The sequence below is a fragment of the Limanda limanda genome, chromosome 2 (assembly GCF_963576545.1).
Source record: "Limanda limanda chromosome 2, fLimLim1.1, whole genome shotgun sequence".
NCBI classification, from domain to species: domain Eukaryota; kingdom Metazoa; phylum Chordata; class Actinopteri; order Pleuronectiformes; family Pleuronectidae; genus Limanda; species Limanda limanda.
This window is the reverse complement of record NC_083637.1, coordinates 23,707,025-23,726,709: the sequence shown is the minus strand read 5'-3', so window position 1 is coordinate 23,726,709 and position 19,685 is coordinate 23,707,025. Positions and strand designations below refer to the sequence as shown.

Here is a 19,685-nt window from a genome sequence, read left to right as displayed (position 1 = left end):
TTTAAATCACATAATTGATATTGTCAAAATGCTATTCATAAAAATTACACAGGTAAGACAATATATACTTCTTGTTAATTTAATCCAAAAAATTATTTTGCAAATCTGCATTTTGTATAGCTCCATGTCAACAGTTTATTTTGAAAACCGGACGTAGGCCTACTTGTGTTCTTCCTCTAACTTCGAGTACTCCGTTGCCGTCCCCTTTCTGGGCGTTTTGGATGCGTTTACCATAAGTGTCAGTATATGAGTGCAGTAGAATTTCTGTTTCGGCTGATTTGACCACAGAGATGGGCGGATATCAGCAGCCAGGGGTCACGGGTCATGTTCGATTCCACTCAATTCACTTTTATTTGAATAAATCACAACGTTCGTTGTCTTTAAGAATTTTATTTCGTATTTGTCTCCAGTTTCTCCCACATCCCTTAAAGGCCCAGTGTGTGGAATCTAGTGACATCTAGTGGTGAAGTTGTATGTTTCAGCTGATTACCCCTCACCTCACCCTCCCTTCCAAACATGAGAAGAGAGAAAGAGAACCTGAGGTAGTCTTCAGCTGTGATAAAAACTCAAAAGGTGTTTAGTTTGTCCAGTTTGGACGACTGTAAAAAACATGGTGGCCTTAATAGAGAGTACTCACGCCAGATGTAAATATAAAGTGTTTAAATATAAAGGGCCCATTCTAAGGTAAAGGAAACAACAATTGGTACAGTTTAGATGAAACTCACCAGTAAAAACAACGCTATAGGATTATTTATACTCAATTGATGCCGATAGATCCTTTTCACCTAAATCTTACACACTGAACCTTTAAAGGATACGCACTATAGATGATGCATGGATGGATGGAAGGACTTTACAAAGAAAGGTTGAGACTATGCAATATTAAAGAAACCCAACAGTTCACACAAAGAGCAAGCACTGTTAGCAGCCAAACCCAATACAATTGAAGTAAAGGTCACCACCACTTTAAACGCAAAAAAAGAACAAAACATAAAAATAAATAAAATGCCTCCATACTGCTCCTGGGGTGTCATCCAAGTGTCCTCAAGCCCCGACATTCAGATTCTGACTCAAAACAAGGTTATTGACATCATGTTTTTAGCCTAGAATGCGTATTGGATTGGATTTGGCTACAGAACAAAGGGAGAGGTGGGTGGGAAGGAGGGGGGCTGATGGGGGGAGAGATCATTTGACCGAGCCAGTTTCTGTCCATCACAAGGCAAACATGTGGAGACAAACTAGCAATCACACTACTGTTGGAGCCATCATATAGTTTTTGTTTGTTTGATCTCATTTTTGAGCAGTACTCCGGTTGGGTTGTGTTAAACTGAAATTGCTAATGGAAAATTGGACTGGGATTAACTAAAGTACAGACTGCTTCTTACCTGTGTGAAGGCGAATACAATAATGAGGATTAGCAAAGTTAACAGTGTTGTAAAGTAAATAAATGGGTCACAACCTAACCCCAGCCTACCTACCTATGTTTTGGACTGTTGGTGAATGTGTAGTAAACATGTAAATTCCACACAGAAAGAGGACGTTCAGGAATTTTAAACCTGGAAACCTTCTCACTGGGAGGCAACAGTTCTAACCACCGCGTTGCCCTTGTACAATACAAATGTTGGAACATTGAACAGACATGAAGCACCACGAGCAGGGGTTTATTTAACCACAGCAGTGTGATTATATGGAGCAAATGATGAGTCCTCAGAGCGCCTCAAACGTTTCATCCTCCAGCGTCTTCTTCTGTTCTGCAATTTGGGGCCATTCATCTGCAGAGGCCTCAGATGTCTGAAGAGTGCAGGAGACATGCGACTTTGATTTGTTTATGTCACTGACATGACTGACTGGTGGATTTCATTGGTTAATCTGGTCTTACCTGATCAAATTCACCCCCTCTGGCTGATCTCACCACACCTGCATCCTCACCGTATTCACACAGTTCCTAAGAGAAGAGAGCACTGTCATGGTTTCAAAGATAAAACGGATATACAACAATATGCTGTGAAAATTGCTCTTGTGGGAGTAAATTAATGGTTGAAGCTTTGAATGATGCAGATACAGAAAGAGTGACGAACCAGCTCATCTTCGTAGGCAACTGTCATTCTCTCCATCTTCAGACCCCCATCTCCAGAAGCAAATGAGAAGGATCAACACCAGAAAAAAATGTAACTCTAAAATGTAGGAGAAATCTGTGATCTTACTGTACACCACTCCAACACAACAACACACGGACACCAGGAGAATCAGAGTTGTGAAACAACCGAAGACAACTGCCACTACCAAGACAGGGAGACGGTTCAGCACTGGAGGAGCAGGAAGAAAAATAATTAATGCAGTTATCACTGGTGACAAAGAGGCTTTACGTTAATTAATCAACTGCACCTTCTTTATCCAAATATCGCTTCCTGCTGCTTATTGCAGTAGTGTTGTCAAAGCTGTCGGACACTTGGCAGCGATACGTCCCAGCGCTGCTCCTCCCCACAGACAGCAGGAGTATTGACTGTTCTGGCGGCTGGTCGACCACGTAGTAGAAACTGCCTCTGTCACGGAGAAGGGTTTTGTTGAGGAACCACTGGTAGCGTGGATGAGATCCCTTTGCCACCTTGCAGTACAACTTCAGGCCAATCACAGCAAAGTGTTCTCCAATGTCGGAGTCGTAGTGCATGGTCACAGGCCCACCAACTGAGACTGAAGGACACATCAGAGATTTGACGTTTACTAAGAAGTCATCTGTATCATAGCTTCATGTCAGCGATTTCAAACAATGCCATCATACCAACTTCCAAGGGCAGCCACTGACTGTGAGCAGCCTGGGCTCCGTTGTCCGCGTTGCACTGGAGCTCTCCCGAGTACTGATCCAAGACAAGTGGTAACTTAAATATGGCCTTCCTGTTATCACTCGTCACACTGGCAACCAGCTCTGTCCTGTTGTAGAGTGAAAAGGTGACAGGCCGGGTCCCATTCGCCGACTCACATGTGACCACAGCAGAGTAGTTGTAGGAATCCTCCTTCAGCACAGTGAAGGAGATAGCAGGGGCTGACACCACGTCTGAGGGAGCAGGACGTGAAAGGATGATTTTTTTTGTCCAGAATCTTTAGAGTGTATTCATTAGTCAAAATGGTTCACCTTTGACTTTGATTTCAACATCAGGACTTGTGGAGGTTGACAAGACTGTTTGGTTGTAGTAGTCGGTAGCAGTGCATGTGTAATCACCGGTGTTTTCTGACGTGATTCTGAGGAAGACCCCGATTATTATTATTTCAATCAAATACAGATTGCATCAAATAATTTATTAATACCAAACTTGCTTGAACAAATTAGCTCTTTAACAAACATCAGTGTTATTAGAACTACCTAAAATAACAGAAAGCATCTTTGTGATAAAAAATTTGGCTTCGCAGTTTGGCCAGTGTCCAATCCACTATCATGGAAGAGGCAGGTTTTATGACCTTTATATCAGCCAGCAACCAGGGGGAGATCTAGAGGCTTTGGCTTCACTTTTGGGGAGCAGTCCTGTCGTACATCTTCATATACAGATATCCATTGATACTAGTTATAAGCTACTCAAAATCACCGTAGCAACCACAGGTTAACATCCCACCAATCACTTGGTACCTCCCAAGCAGTTTAGAAGAGTGATCAAATAATCAAACACATTTTTCTGACTGCTCACAACAACATGGACAGTGTCACAGCAACCACTCGGGGAAACATCAGCAGCTGTCCATGGAGTGCACAAATGGGTTTTCCACTGACCTGGAGATGAAGAGACGGTTATCTGAGAGATGAAGACTAGGAGATGGAGAGATGAGCTGACCATTCTGCAGCCATTTATAGGACACGTTGTTTCCAGCAGTAATTTCACAGAGCAGCTCCAGACTCTGGCCCTGAAAGAACTCTACTGGACCCGAAAGAACAACAATATGTGCCTCCTTCACTCCCTCTGCAGGACAAGCACAGCAGCACAATGAGATCACACTCTTATTTCAAATCAACTCTAATAGTTATTTTAAAAACTGTGTTGACCGATATCGTAACTGTCATCTGCTGCCATAAGTTCGAAATTTTAAGTCCAAATAATACTAATAATCTGCCTTTTGAGCAGTGCTGGAGGAGATAGTCAATCATTTGACTTTAGTCAAATTATTATTTTCTCTGTGTATAGTTATTTATGTTAAGGTTATGTTAAATCATATTATGTCAAATATGTCAAACATGTGACCACAGCAGAGTAGTTGTAGGAATCCTCCTTCAGCACAGTGAAGGAGATATCAGGGGCTGACACCACGTCTGAGGGAGCAGGACGTGAGAGGATAATTTTTTGTCCAGAATCTTTAGAGTGTATTCATTAGTCAAAATAGTTCACCTTTGACTGTGATTTCAACATCAGGACTTTTGGAGGTTGACAAGACTGTATGGTTGTAGTAGTTGCTGGCAATGCATGTGTAGTTGCCGGTGTTTTCTGAAGTGGTTCTGAGGAAGACCCAAATTATTATTATTATAATCAAATACAGATTGTATCAAATAATTTATTAATACCAAAATTGATTGAACAAATTAGCTCTTTAACAAACATCAATGTTATTAGAACTACCTAAAATAACAGAAAGCATCTTTGTGATAAAAAATTTGGCTTCGCAGTTTGGCCAGTGTCCAATCCACTATCATGGAAGAGGCAGGTTTTATGACCTTTATATCAGCCAGCAACCAGGGGGAGATCTAGAGGCTTTGGCTTCACTTTTGGGGAGCAGTCCTGTCGTACATCTTCATATACAGATATCCATTGATACTAGTTATAAGCTACTCAAAATCACCGTAGCAACCACAGAGCAACATCCCACCAATCACTTGGTACCTCCCAAACACAGTTTAGAAGAGTGATCAAATAATCAAACACATTTTTCTGACTGCTCACAACAACATGGACAGTGTCACAGCAACCACTCGGGGAAACATCAGCAGCTGTCCATGGAGTGCACAAATGGGTTTTCCACTGACCTGGAGATGAAGAGACGGTTATCTGAGAGATGAAGACTAGGAGACGGAGAGATGAGCTGACCATTCTGCAGCCATTTATAGGACACGTTTTTTCCAGCAGTAATTTCACAGAGCAGCTCCAGACTCTGGCCCTGAAAGAACTCTACTGGACCAGAACGAACAACAATATGTGCCCCCTTCACTCCCTCTGCAGGACAAGCACAGCAGCACAATTAGATCACACTCTTATTTCAAATCAACTCTGGTAGTTATTTTTAAAACTGTGTTGACCGATATCGTAACTGTCATCTGCTGCCATTATCAGTTCGAAAAACGCAGGGAGGAGTATACATTTTTCACAACGAAGAGGATAACATTAATGCCCTGGCAGTGGCATTGAGCTTTAATTTTGTATTTGCTTTGATAACATTGTTAAGTTGAGATTTATAATGAATATTTTATGTAACTGCTACTGTATTAAATGCTGATGTTAAAAGTGTTTGCACAACAAATGTTATGGCACTTTCGTTCATATGACAGAACATTGAAAATAAAATTGCGCTATACACTACTTTTTAATTCATTATTGGATTTTGCGTATACAAATGCGATTAATCGTGATTAATCGGGGAAATCATGCGATTAATCGCGATTAAAACTTTTAATCGTTGCCCAGCCCTAGTATATATGTATTTATAGATATATATGACGTTTTTTTTAGTATTAAAATAACTTGTACTTTAAGAGCGTTGCCTTTTCCCTAGTGCAACATTCACTACATCATTACTGCTGTTATATTTGAATGCACCAATAATACAGACTATCAAATATTATATTAAAAATAATGGTGCAGATGATGCAACTGAAAACCATTGTAGTGTCTGAATCAATTTCACTTGTTTCTTCTTCACCAGTGATACATGTGAACATGTAATGTAATGCAGTGTACAGTGTACAGTACAGATATTTTCTGATATGTGTAGTGGAGTAAAAGTGAACAGTAACCAAAAGTAAATCTACTTATAAACTAAACTTACATGAAAAATGTACTGAAGTACAGAAACTTGTTACATCTCACTACTCTTTTTGAGGAGTGTGTTTCTCGATGTGTTGAGTGATGACACACATTAATGTGCACAGTGATCTCAGGTAACAAATAGACTCACCAACCACCCTCAGGTAGTGTGTTCTGCTGACAGTGGGCCTGATGTGAGAGTTGTTCTGTGCTCTGGCCCAACACTCAAGGTTGCCCTCATAGGACAGTCTGGTGACCAGGGAGAAGGTTGCAGCTTCCCCAGACAGGGAGGTATACTCACCCAGCTGCTTGGCATTATCCTTCCTAGAAAGGGTCGATAGTAAGAGGAGTTTTTATTCCTTTTATTACAGTGGTTATTTTAGAATACAGTATTATTACTCACTTGATTAACTGCAACAGGACAGATTCATTCTTTGGGTGGCTTGGCATTACACATTTGAATACTACAATTTTTCCCAGAACAGCCTTTGACGGGCCAATTAGCTGTGGAATCCCCAGAAATGTCTGATCTATTAAAAACAAATCAAAATTTCACAAACACTCAAATGCTTTATAGGGTTCTAAACTCATATTTTCTATCAATTGACTGCACACACACATAATCCATAAAACAAACTTACTGCTGTCCTTTCTGCAGTAACACAACCCTGTAGAGAGGAAGAAGAAATAAAAAAAACGCAAAAGTCTCAAACTGAGGTACTGTATTGCGTACTGTTGTGTGGTTTGTGTTAGCTCACCCAGCGTGACCACGAGGAGGGAAGCAAACATTTTCAAAGAAAAATGACTGACTTTCGTACAACTGCTGACTTCCAACATGATTTTGCTGCACTGTAGTGCATCAGGTTTTTCCAGTTTTGAACCGAGGGGTTTACACACCGTGGATAAAAAACATGCAAACACGCGCACACACACACATTGAGAAACATGTGCAAATAACTGATAGCAATACACTACCCCTCCCTCCTCTCATGTCTTAACTGTTAAACTGTTATATTTTGAACTAGAAACACGGCATTGCGATTGAATGTGTCCGCCAACCAAGGCAGTTACATTATATATGCCCTTTTTTCCAGGTTAATATGAGGTCCCAGTGACCTTTGACCTTTAGTCACTGAAATCTAATCAGTTCATCTATGAGGCCAAATGATAACTGTTTGAAGAAGGTGCTCAAAGCCAGACCTGGAATATCATGTGCAAGAAGCCAAAACATTTTGGTGAGGCCACTGTGACCTTTGACCCTTAAAGTGAACTTTTGTGCCATTTTTGAGAGGAATCTCTTGAGACGTTCAAAGGATGTGTTCACGGGGCAACAAATCATTTTCTGAGGTCACAGTGACGTTGATCTTTGATGTCAGGTCATCCCTGAGTCCAAGTGAATGTTTGGGCCAGATGTAAGGAAATTCAATATGTGTGTGTAAACATCACATGACCTGAGCCGGTGCAGATGCATACCAATGTGAATATTAAGCCTGACTCATTTTGAAGTGATGTAGTCAAGCATTCATTTTGTTTCACTGGTTTAATAAAAACACAACAACATTTAGAAGTAAACCTTTTATTGGAACAAAAAAAACGTGAGCATATTCAGTGGTTATGCTGAAAAACAGAATCTCTGAATTTTCCACCAGTCTTAAGCCAAGTAACTTTACAAGTCAGGAAAAGTATCAAATGCAGTATAGAACAAGTTGCAGTATTCAAATGAAATATTTGCACAAAGTGATGGTTGTTATGATTTGAGAGGTGCAGGATCTTCATGCTGTGTCATACTGTGATCTCTATGGTCTGAAACAGGGAGACACAAATAATTATATCATTATATTAGAACCTGGTCTGTTTGTCATACAAAAAGTTGTTTTTATCTTAAAGCTCCTGATGGAGAGGATTGAAAGAATTGCTCCATTAAAAGCTAAAAAATAAAAAAAAAATAAAAATATTAATTGTGGTGCTCTTAAAACGTCTTAATTGAATAATGCTTTATATCATTGGTCCATACATACAAAATCAGGAGAATAGTAGATTGGGATAAATAGTGAGAAATGCTTAACTGTTTAAATGTAAATGTTCTCTCAATTAAATTAGAATGTTTCAGTTATGGCTTATATGAAAACCAAACACATAAAATAACTTTAAAATCTTCACTTAAGTATGAATTTGAGAAGAGTCACATCACTGATTAAAAATCATTGTATTTATGTGCTGCCGTGACAGCCTGTATACCTGACTCAGGACACAGTCACAGTCTGCAGAGGAGACCCCGGCCTGCGTGTCTCCCGACTGGGACGAGCGAGTAGTCAGAGGAAGTGGATCAGAACTGACATGAGAAGGTACAAACATGGTTTAACAGGTTGGTTTTAATCACAGAAACAATAAACTTTCTAAGGTCCATAGGGATAAAGCTTACTTTGTCGCAGCAATGTGGGCATGAGCTGAAGAAGAAGTCAGAGGTGGAGATAAAGGGAAATTTAAATAATGAATTATATAGTTAAATGGTGTATAGTGAATTTATCCTTCACACATACACACACACACACCTTGGTTGTGGTCGAACATCCTGTAAACACAGGCCACACCAACTGCCAACATGAGAAGAAGGAAGCCGCAGAACGCTATGGTGATGATCTCTGTTGTGTTCATGAAAACCTCTGTGAAGGAGAAGGGACATGAACAGTGAGCCATGACGTACTGTGGTGTCAGCATGGGAGTCATTTCAATATACAACATGGGCTGTTTACTTGGTGGTGTTTCAGTGGAAGTTGTTGCTCGAGGCATGGAGTTAAGGATCCTGTCTGATTTAAAGTAAAAAATACATGATAGAGTGCAGAGGCCCCCCCACACAGAAGGCATTTATGAAAAAGACACGTATTATAGGAACAGTTTGACATTTGGGGTAATATCCTCTTTTGCCATCTTGTCAAGAGTTAGATGAGAAAACCGATACTTCCCTCGTGTGTGTGGTATATTATACTACAGTCGTATTACTTTCATTTGAGTGATGATCTTTTTACCTGTGACTCGGACCAGCACATCTCCACTCTGCACCCAGGGCCCGGAGTCATCATAGCTGTTCCTGACCCTGCAGTGGTAATACCCAGACTCCTCTGAGGTGAGCTTAGTGAGGACGAGTGTCTGTCCACGGTTGGCGAGGGCAACGTGAGTCAGGTCATCCTGAGACTGCGCGTCCACATGTGTCGCGAAGGGAAGGACAGAGTCGTTCAGGAGCCAGGAGATTTGAGGAAAGGTTCCTCTGCCGACCACACACCTCAGCCTGGCGGCGGCAAGCTTGGAGTCGGCTCTGTAGAGATACTCCACCTCCGCTGTCACGTCACCTCCAACTGGGACTGGGAGCAAACGTGGAGGAGAGAAGAACATTCATGAGGAGGAGGAGGGAAATTAGAGGAAGGGAATGACAGAAAAATCACACATCTCCCTCACATGTCTGTGTAGCTCATACCCACTTCCAGAGTCACAGGTTTACTCATCAACTCCTGCGTCTCAGTTTTCACCCAGCAGCGCGCCACGCCCATGTCCATCCCGGGTACCATGGCGACAAGGAACCAGACAGTGAGGGATTCGTTCGCTGTGATGGATCCCACCTCTTTGTCATCTACTGAGAGAGAAAAGTTGACCGGATAGCTCCCTCTGGTTGACCAGCAGGTTATGTTGCCTTGGTAACGGTCTCCCTTTTTGAAGATGGTGAAGGAGATGTTTGGCTTTGATACATAAGCTGGTGGAGGCAAAATGACAATCAATCAAATTATGTATAGCCCGTATTCACAGAATACAATTTGCCTCAAAGGGCTCAACAAGGTGTGACATCCTCTGTTCTTAACCCTCAACAAGAGTAAGGAAAAACTACCAAAAAATAACTTTTAATCATGACTGAGATGTGTTTCCATTTAAACTACAGTGACAATGCTAACATGCTAAACAGTCTTAACCATTGTCAAATTTTGGTTCAGCATGTTAGCATACTATCTGCCATCAGTGCTAGCCTCGAAGCTCAATCGAGGCTGGTGGGAATGTAGGAGCTATTTGGTCATAAAGCTGATTAATATTAAGTCCATATTAATATTTGTATTGACCAACGACCAATATGGTTAAAAACTACCATGAACTACAATGGCCCTCAGAAGAGTGCATACTCCGCCAAGGCAGAACATAATTATTATTTTGTTCATAAAACCTTTTCCTAAACAGTGGAAAATAGAGATTTTATTGCATATAATCAGAAAAAAAATCTTAATATATCTGTAGATTTGTACCTTTGACTGTCACCTTGACCTCGGTGCTGCTTAAAAACCTGCTGTTGTCCTGAACCATGGACCAGGCCATGCAGTAGTAGTTCCCAGCATGCTCTGGAGTGGCTTGCTCCATCACCAGCTCATTACCAGTGAGGTGGAAAAGAGGAGAGGTTGAAGATGTTACTGTCTTCCTGTTGAAAAACCAGACGTAGGACAAGTGGGAGCCCCTTGTGACGTTGCATTTCAGAACGATGCGTGACCCCTCGTATGCGACTGGGGGGAAAGGTTCAGTGGCCACTCTGATATTTGATGCTGGAACTATAGATGGGAGGGAATGAAGAAGTTACATTTGGGAATATTTCTTCTTTCTAACAACCAATGTGTGGTACTCACTGACAACACTCAGCGTGATGATGTTGCTGACTCCTGTGCTTCCTTCAGCCGTTGCCTTGCAGTGGTACGACCCCTCTGATGTTGCAGCGACCTTCAGGAAGAATGATGCAGGTTGGTCTCCTTGGAGATCCGTGCCTGTGAAGATTGGGGTACTGGCGTTTATCATCAGCTGGTAGGTGACTGGTGGAGAGGAGTCAGGGGCAATACATTGGAAAGCCACCCTCGAGTTGAGGTAGGCCATGTGAGGGCCGGTCAGGACTGGGCGAGGAGAAACTGATCCACCTTAAGAAAGACATGAAGTAGTGGAAATGGTTTGGAATATACTGTATATAACACATTTTAATAAAATAAATGACATCTAGCATTTGTATTAGACCTACAATTACCAAGCTTCTGAACCACTATGGTTATTGTACATAAAGCCAAATAAAAGATCTCAGAAAACTGAGCTCAATATTTCAAGCACTTACTCATATTGATGAACAAACTTGCCAGAGCTGAAACAAAATCAACAACGTGTTGCATTAAGAATATTAGAATAATAAGATTAAATCATTTATTTTTGTTGTCATTTTAAATAAAACTTACCCAAAAGAGGCAACAAATAAAGAGTCTGTAGATTCTTCATAACACGGCTGAGTATTTATCTTTGACATGGTTTCTCTAGCTTGGTTGTGTATAAGTGTATCTGCATGCGTGACTCTGTGTGTGTTTGTGTGTGTGTTTGCGTGTGTGTTTGCGTGCGTGTCTGTGTCAGAGTTAGGGGTGTTACGCATGTGTTGCTAATAGATAACATATTAGGCCGCGTATTTGGCATCGTTTTAACGGTCTGTGCGATGCACAATAACAACAACACTAATAGCCGTTTTTTTGGAAAGCAAAAACCACACAGATTTTAATGAGCATTGTATCTGAAAAACACTCACATAAAGTGACACTTAAGAACATTTAACAATTTTACAACCTTTGTTTATACCCGAGAAAAGATTGATCAAGTTAAATTACAAAGACAGAAAAAGAGGAAGAAAAAAAGCATCAGCAACAACAACGGGGACATACTGATAAACAATTTCAAGTGAAAGCCAGTAAACAAAAAAAACTTAAAACAAGTACAACAATTAAGATTATAATCACAGCTCTTTATATCAGATCTTCATACATTAACACTGAAAGACATACCCAGTATATAAATTGGATAAAACAAGCTTAAAGGGATAGTTCACCCAAAAATGAAGATTTAGCAATTATTTACTGACCAATATGCCAATGGAGGGGTGGGTGAAGTGTTTGAGTCCACTAAACTTTTTTAGAGTTTCAGGGGTAAACAGCTTTGCAGCCGAATCCATGTTTTGAGCCTAAATGTCCTTTGATATTCTCTGCGTTTGGGCATTTAGGCTTAAAACATGGTGTAAATATATTTGTTTCAAGTCGAATTTGAATGTCGGGGCTTTCGGACACTTGGATGACACAACAGGTGCAGTATGAAGGCATTTTATGTTTTTTCTTTAGCTTTTTCTTATAGTGAAAGAGTGGTCACCAGTTAGTTTTATTGTATTTGACCCTAAGCCCACCCCCCCATTGGCACAGTGATGAGAAGATAATGAGTGAATTTTCATTTTTGGGTGAACTATCCCTATTACAAACACAACCAAAAACACCAAAGTATAAAAATTCACACACATTCTGCAGTTAAATTGAACATTCATTCAAAAGACAACTGTGGAATTTGCAGGAAATGCTAATGGGAGTCTGTGGACAGAAAGGCCTGACAACTTGAGCCCTTGAATCAGCTTCTAAGTGAGGCGATGGGGGGGGTCTCTCCTGCGACTGAGGGCGGCGTCCTCTCCGGTGGCGCCGGGGGAACCCACTCTGCGGCTGGCCCTCTGACGTCTGAGCACTGTGGTGTGCTGTTTCACCAGGAAACGCTTATCTGAGCTACTCTGTGAGGGAGACACGTACACATTTACACACGCGCAGTAGAGAAGCTCAACATAAGTATTGACCCCAAATTAATTACGCTTTTTTCATCCTGTGGCTAATTTCAAGGTATGTAAGTTGTTTGGTGACAGGTGACTTACCATGACCAGCATGTCTTTCAGTCTCTCAATGGCCTTCTGATTGGCTCGACCCCGTGACACATAGGACGTTAAGATTATACTAATGGGAACACAATGCGTTTCATGTTACATTCAAAGAGTAAAGTACTGCACGTCTACTTTCAACACTACTTCTACTCATTGATGATCACCACATGTAACTGAACACACGATGCTTCTACTGGTGTTCCTTCCCCCTAAGGCTGAAACAGCGTCATAGTAAAATGTACTTTTGAAAAGAAAATGTACCTGGGAAAATTCATGAAACTGCTAATACAGAGCTGGAGTTTAGCTTCCACACTTACATTTCAGCGAGTATGAGTGGCAGGGCGAAGGCCTCAGAGGCCAGGTAGCTGAGAGTGCTCTGTGCCAGCCTGGGCAGACTACCCACACAAACTTTCGTCACATTAGACACTGTTTCTCCATTTCCAGTAGGACCACAGGAGGATCTGGAGAGGAAACAGTAATGTGTAATAGAGAAACAGGAATACATCTTCTGTTCTCTCTAACAATAACTGTCAAAATGCAAGATATCATAGTTGCAGTAAGAAGAGTACACAAGTTTTGGTTGTCGGTAGAGGTTGAAGCCCACTGCGGATGCAGACATGATGAGACCCAGCAGCAACATGAAGTGGAATAAAACCGAGGACGTGGAGGCTCGAAACATGTGCTGCTCGGCAACACAGCATCGCATCACTGTGAACTGGAGACAGAGTTAGAAAGAGAGACACATGGACATTACTGGACAAATACAACCGGTGGTCACAGGAGAGCAACAGACCTTAAATTAGGTCGAATAGAGATATGGAACAGCGTGATATGTATATATATATATTTAACTGAACTGCTTATGTGTAGTTTAACTGTTCTGTTCCAGACCTTTTTGATGTAGAACGTGGCCACCAGTGTGACAGTTCCTATCAGAGGCAGCAGAGGGCAGTAGTAGATGCCCACCCAGGACACAGTCTGACCGTACACCAGATCCAACACATTGAAAGGGATCAAGAAGAGTGGTTCCCCCGACAACCGGGCCAGCAAGGATGTGGGGTACTTCTCCTGCACCAGCCTGTCAAACAGAGGGAAGATATCAGCTTCATGAGCCCAGAGGGGGGAGAATCGTCCCAGGCCTGAATTCAGGTTAAAGAAACACTTCGCATGCATTGTCATTCAAACCACAACAGTGTCACAGACATAGACAGAGAGAGATGGCTGATTCGAGCAAACCCACTTCCTGGGGTAACTAAACAGAAAGGCGTTGCAGAAGGTGGCGAGGAAGTTGAAAATACACAGCTTGTACATCTCTCTGCCAAACCGGTTCTCCCTGCACGGATCCTGCAAAAAAACAAAACAAAAAAACTCAAATGAAACACACATAATCATGAAGTGTAGAAAGCGTTACTTTACTTATCCCTCATTACAGGTCCAGCAGGAGGACTTTGAAAATCTCTCAACTTACCTTCACTGAGTCTGTTGCGTCGTTGAAAGAGTAATGTAAGTAGATCCCCAGTGAGGCCAGCTTCAAGAAGATGCTCCTGAAGAGAAGACAGTGTGAATCTATGCAGGTGCATGTGTTTGTGTATGCAATAGGTTTTCATTTGTTTGCATCTCTGTGCTTACCTCACAAGTGTGGTGTTAACCTGCGTGGTGAAAGAGTAATCTTCAAAAGACGAGATCTTATGGAAGATGTGGGGGAGGAGCAGGTTGACAAAGGTGATGGTGATGGGAGGAAGATACTGGAGGAACAGACTGACAAACCCGGGGTGCCAGCTCTGAGAAACACACGTGAATCAGACAGCTGTTCACCCAATCCAGGACATGCAGCGACAGACCCGAACGTATTGAGTGTTAAAGGTCTTACCTCAGACAGTGGTGTCGTTATGGCCAAGTAGATGAGGTAGAAGGCTGCACCCAGCAGAGACAGAACGACCACGTTCAAGGAGAACCTGAGCAGGTAGAGACGGATCCTTTGTCCAATAGTCCTCTGAGCCTCTCGCAGGGAGAAGCTCTGCTCCTCCAGGAAGATCTGAGGACACACAGACACAGAGACTTTTATAAACCAAAGTTTAGCGGATGCGACGGTCGCTGGAAAACCTCAAATCTATTTGTTAGCAACGATTTTTACATGAATAACTTGTAACTTATATTTGACCACAGTGATAATCATCTTAAACAGTTACAATAGTTACAATAGTTTAAGTTGTGTATGTTCATCCAGGTCTGATTTTTATTTTATGAAGATTTAGACTCTGTTGCCAGTTTATCTGATACCTTTCATTAAAAACATCAGATACAGCAGCCCTTCATTTATACAACTCCAGATTTAGTTGAAACCTGGTTTCGAGTCGTTGGTTCAACATAATGGTAATTGTGAATGCAGAGCTTTGTTTTGAATAGTATTGAGTTGTACTGAGCAGTGTTTCAGATATTACAGCCTGGGTAGGTATGAACATAGTTTTACATAGTATCTGGACAAAGACCACAATATATGGAGAGATGAGATCATGTGTGCAGGCACTCCTCATCCTTCCAGGCACCTTGAGATCGTTCGTGATGAAGCTTTGTTTGAGAGTCGCTGCATTCGGGTCCTGGATGGTGAAGGGCCAACCACAGAAGACCTTATAGCTCACAATCGTACTGTAACGCTTCCCGAGCATCCACCTGTGCTTGAAGCCGACTGTTGTTCTATTAGAGAGATATGCAGGGGTGACACATCGATCAACTGCTTGGAAGATGCAAGGAACATAACAACTGAAGGTTTTTCTTTGCCGTGTTGTCACAGACGACTGACCTGCGGACCACCATAATGAGACTGAGGAAGAGGATGGTGAGGATCCCAGCAAAGTACAGCAGGGGTGTATTCAAGCACGGAAATTTCAGGGAACCAGGGGTATAAAAAGCAAAGAAGACCGGAGAACGATCCACGAAGCCCTGAACAGAGGAGAGGAGAAAGATGAATAGGACGCACACAATTTCACACACCCATATATGGTCCGCAGTCAGATCATTGCTGCATATACTTGTGTGCGTCCTATATATATATATATATATAGACACACAAACACACACATTAACAAATGCACACACACTCTTACCGATCCCTGGAAGAAATCTAAAATGGAATCATTGCCTCCGAACTTCAAAGGTTCTGTAAAACACAAACAATCATCAGTGTATTTTGGGAAGTCTGTATCTTGTTGCGTAAGATTTGCTGTGATCCGACAATACATGTGACTCACCACTGCTATTGCCATAAAACGTTGAAGGCCCAAGAATAAATCCCCCGATAAGAGCACAGTGAAATACGTTCAAGTAAATCAAGTATCTGAGGAAAACAAAGTAGGCCTTCACGCCATCTCCAAACCGGCCTGGGAACACATCAACACTCAGAATTTAATTCTGCAAATAACATCAAAGTGCATGGTGAGATGATTTGGTTTCTATATTACAACACAATAGCTACTGTGAGGTGTCGACACAAGCCCATAGACCACAGGCCTTCCTCACCTTCAATGGAATGAAGAGTTCGCTGCCATGGCAACAAGCCAGACAGAGCTCCTCCCATCTGCTCCCACACCTTCTTCCTGTTGATGCTCTGGCTCCGCCTCCAGGATTCCCAAAAACCAATGTTGCTGATTTGCATCTTCCTCCTGACCCTAATCAACAGCATAGACATTATGTTCCATTAATTCCCTTACATCTTAACATCTCGGACCACCTAGCCGAATCCAAACAAAAGGTTTAGAGGTACACCTCACTGATTCTAGTATTAAAATACTTTGACGTTGGAGAGGTGTGAAAGACCCGTGTGTTTACCAGTGTAATGACAGATTCTTCATGGGAATTGTTGTGTTTTTAAGCTAGATCCTTACTTGGATTAAAGATCAGGACATTTTGGCCCTCATTGTACATTTTGATCTTCCAAATCTTTTAAAATCCCATTTATAATCAGTCGGATACCCTTTTAATTCATCAATACAAATATGATGACAGAGTGTGCTTATGAGTCTGCTTTAGGAAAAATAAATTTAAAAAAATGTATTTTAACTTAATCGAGAGGACATTTCTATTTTCCCTTGCATGTGACTTACTCAGTTATTTTCTAAATGTAGGCCCGATGGATTGAAATAGAATGATATGAGAGGGAAGTATAACTGAATTGGTCACCATGCATTTAGATTTGCAGCCTTTCACTAGAATTCAAAAATGTATTTCATTGATTCACAGGCCAAAAAGACTGCAAACAATTGTTTGTTGCAGACACACATGATAGAATATTGTAGTATAATAAATGAACTGATTATGAACTCTCGTTTAATTTAACCAAGGACCTTTAACCTTTTCCACTTGAATTTTGGAGGAGGAGGATATAAAAAGCTCTCCCACCTGGCTCCTCGCTTCCCCTGAATACACATGGGCAGGTTCCGAAGCGGCTGCAGTGACACCTTGTCTCTGGATCCTCTGGACAGGTGGCCATTGCGGAGCCTCTCACTCGGCTCTGTGCTGCCCTGGTAGGACTCGCAGCCTTCCGAAAAATCCTGTTTCCTCGGCTCAGGTCGTGAAGCCTGGATGCTGGGCAGCTGATCAAATATCTCTGTCTGGTAGTACTCACAGGAGTCCTCCGACAGCGTGGAGTGAGTGCTCTCATCTGTGGTGAGAAGGACAGAAGGGATTTTCGGACTTAAATAAACAGTGACACTCATACATGTGTGTTTTCACTGAGCTCAGCTTTTGTTACAGATTGCTTTCATTGTTTTGTAAATTAAATGTTGGAAAATGTTTTGCTTTGTAAAAACAAACAACAGTTTAACAGAAATTGCAGCAAATCCAGTTTCAGATAGAACCAACAATCAACAACCATTTCTGCTGGAAACATACAGTAATCCAAAGTATTACCTCTGCTAAGGAGGTTATGTTTTCATCTGCATTTGTTTGCTTGTTTGTTCACAGGATGAGACAAAACTAGCTGGATAGATCACCACAAAACATGGTGGAAGGAGGTCAGGGAAGAACACATTAACTTTTGGTGTGGATCCATATTAGGAGGCTGATCCAGTAATTTCTTTAACTTTTTTGACGCGAGACATTTTTGAACATTTCCATCGATTTCTCATAGAAAATCTCTTGAATCTTGATGAATAAAGTCAGGAATATTAAGGGGACTGACATTTATGAGTGTGTAAAATTTGGTTTAAATCCAACTTAAATCTGGATTTAGTGAATTTGAATAGTGAATGTGATTCCATTGTTACGCCTTGGCGGCTGAATCCATTCTAGAGTGTCATTCAAATTCCATTTATTTTCTGTTAATTGACAGATCGATTTATTGACTAGATGTTTCAGTTGCTGTATGTTTGATTTAGTTTTACCAAATAAAGTCAACCAGTTGATACAATACCATATGTCGACTTATTTTCCTTTTTGGTTTTATGCTTCCTCCATGTATTATAACAGTGTTGCAGAGGAACCCCGGGGTGCAGGACATAAAAATAAAAGTAGATAACATCGTGGATCAGTGCATTCTTTTCTGATGATTGATGTCTCAACAAAACATCGGAGCACAATTAAAACACTAGAATATAAACCTCCTCATTTGAATGAATTAGACCTGAGCAGGATGTTGATATTTAGCACAGATGCTTTTCAGCATCATTCGTCCCTCTTGTCCCACATTGTGGAAGCTGCCTGTAGGACACCAGCTGGTCTCCCCTCAAAGTAGATACAAAAACAGCTTGCCACAGTGTTTGCATGTAGTTTTAGATGTGACCGTACTAGACATAGACCAGCAACTTATACTATTCACACAACAACAATGTGATGGGGTCTCTTTGCTACGTTTAGCTCTAACTCCAGGCAAATGTGCGATATACATATATTCGTTTAACCCTGGTTTATCCCACACACATTCACAAATTCAGCAACAGTGTTGAGCAAGATGTCCTCTCTCACCCAAACACACAGAGATAATCACTTACGAATGGATTATAAATAAAGAGGATACCAATTAGAAATGTATATAATGTTTTCTGTTACCTGATAAGAGTCTCATGAAGTTCACATGGTGTTCCTCCTCCATTTTTCTCGCTGAACTTCCTCTTTAACAGCAAACAGAAACTTTTCTCAGTTCAACTCGACACCCATGACTGCCCTACTTATTATTCTAAAATCACTTCCGAAATTTGCACCAAAATATCCTGCTGTCCGCCCCCCCACATCATCATCTCACTAACGTGAAGACTGAACTGACTGCAGCTGGCACACAGTCTTTGTTACTCCTCGAGCCCTGTTGGTGTGGCTCACTTTGAGGCAGTTGTTATCTGTCCACACATTGGCTAACTGAGACTGTGGCTGATTTGACAGTTCACAGGAAATCACGTTACAGGATGTCGACAGAGGCGCCTCACTGTTGGCTGAAAATATCATACATAATTTCACAACTGCGGCTAAGAAATTATATTGACTGAGAAAATGTTGAGGACCATGTTTAACTAAGTGAGGTTGAGGTTTGGATCCACTTCGCTTCAGATGAATTTAACTGTTTCACAGTGCAGCATAGGCAGAGCTATGATCTTTCTACCTTTGAGCAAAGCTCAAAGGCTCCAAAGGTTTTTGTTTCCTATATAAAAAAAAAAACAGTTTACTTTATCAAGCATTTTATCCCTTGGAAACTGCATTTGTATCTAATGTACAGGATGATGCCAGAGAGAGGCTCTTTCCGCCCACTTTCTTCCCCACAAAGACATTTGAGGTTTCCAGTTAGAACCATTTACAAAGAAACATGAGTATGGGTGTGATTGCATACTTTGACATGTTGGTTTCAATTCTACTGAAACTTTCCTTCTCAAAGTGGGGACACTGTTGAAAAGAACACAATTTATCTTTACCTGCTGGTATTTTTCCACTCAGGCCATAAGCACACAAACTGGACGTGCAGTAGTACA

General features: G+C 41.4%; 3 protein-coding genes across 6 annotated transcripts; all 3 read right to left on the bottom strand.

The window, feature by feature from the left end:
- Positions 1 to 374: 374 nt before the first annotated feature.
- Positions 375 to 6,856, bottom strand: si:dkey-93h22.7 (Fc receptor-like protein 5). Of its 2 annotated transcripts, XM_061087715.1 has the most exons (14): positions 6,755 to 6,856; positions 6,638 to 6,664; positions 6,400 to 6,526; positions 6,148 to 6,320; positions 5,003 to 5,189; positions 4,371 to 4,477; positions 3,761 to 3,947; positions 3,131 to 3,237; positions 2,780 to 3,052; positions 2,386 to 2,691; positions 2,205 to 2,306; positions 2,079 to 2,128; positions 1,880 to 1,945; positions 375 to 1,791 (listed from the first exon to the last, which is right to left on the bottom strand). In XM_061087715.1, exons 1-14 carry the CDS (start codon positions 6,831 to 6,833, stop codon positions 1,708 to 1,710), a joined length of 1,875 nt encoding a protein of 624 aa, XP_060943698.1. In that variant the 5' UTR covers positions 6,834 to 6,856; the 3' UTR covers positions 375 to 1,707. The 2 variants fall into 2 exon arrangements, with proteins under 2 accessions (XP_060943698.1, XP_060943706.1); XM_061087723.1 differs by lacking the exons at positions 4,371 to 4,477; positions 5,003 to 5,189.
- Positions 6,857 to 7,575: 719 nt separating this feature from the next.
- Positions 7,576 to 11,368, bottom strand: LOC133020120 (Fc receptor-like protein 5). 3 transcript variants are annotated; one of them, XM_061086649.1, is made up of 11 exons: positions 11,240 to 11,368; positions 11,122 to 11,148; positions 10,652 to 10,933; positions 10,280 to 10,576; positions 9,469 to 9,741; positions 9,023 to 9,355; positions 8,750 to 8,803; positions 8,549 to 8,659; positions 8,419 to 8,443; positions 8,235 to 8,328; positions 7,576 to 7,799 (listed from the first exon to the last, which is right to left on the bottom strand). In XM_061086649.1, the coding sequence occupies exons 1-11, from the start codon at positions 11,277 to 11,279 to the stop codon at positions 7,779 to 7,781; spliced, it is 1,557 nt and encodes a 518-aa protein (XP_060942632.1). In that variant the 5' UTR covers positions 11,280 to 11,368; the 3' UTR covers positions 7,576 to 7,778. The 3 variants fall into 3 exon arrangements, with proteins under 3 accessions (XP_060942632.1, XP_060942631.1, XP_060942633.1); XM_061086648.1 differs by having other exon boundaries at positions 8,549 to 8,803; XM_061086650.1 differs by lacking the exon at positions 8,750 to 8,803.
- A 251-nt stretch (positions 11,369 to 11,619) lies between these two features.
- tmc8 (transmembrane channel-like 8) lies at positions 11,620 to 18,990 on the bottom strand. The gene is made up of 16 exons (XM_061092149.1): positions 18,778 to 18,990; positions 17,131 to 17,392; positions 16,252 to 16,400; positions 15,984 to 16,112; positions 15,840 to 15,892; positions 15,536 to 15,675; positions 15,282 to 15,429; positions 14,606 to 14,770; positions 14,365 to 14,516; positions 14,204 to 14,279; positions 13,976 to 14,079; positions 13,627 to 13,813; positions 13,305 to 13,450; positions 13,053 to 13,196; positions 12,730 to 12,808; positions 11,620 to 12,591 (listed from the first exon to the last, which is right to left on the bottom strand). Exons 1-16 carry the CDS (start codon positions 18,818 to 18,820, stop codon positions 12,445 to 12,447), a joined length of 2,124 nt encoding a protein of 707 aa, XP_060948132.1. The 5' UTR covers positions 18,821 to 18,990; the 3' UTR covers positions 11,620 to 12,444.
- Positions 18,991 to 19,685: the final 695 nt, after the last annotated feature.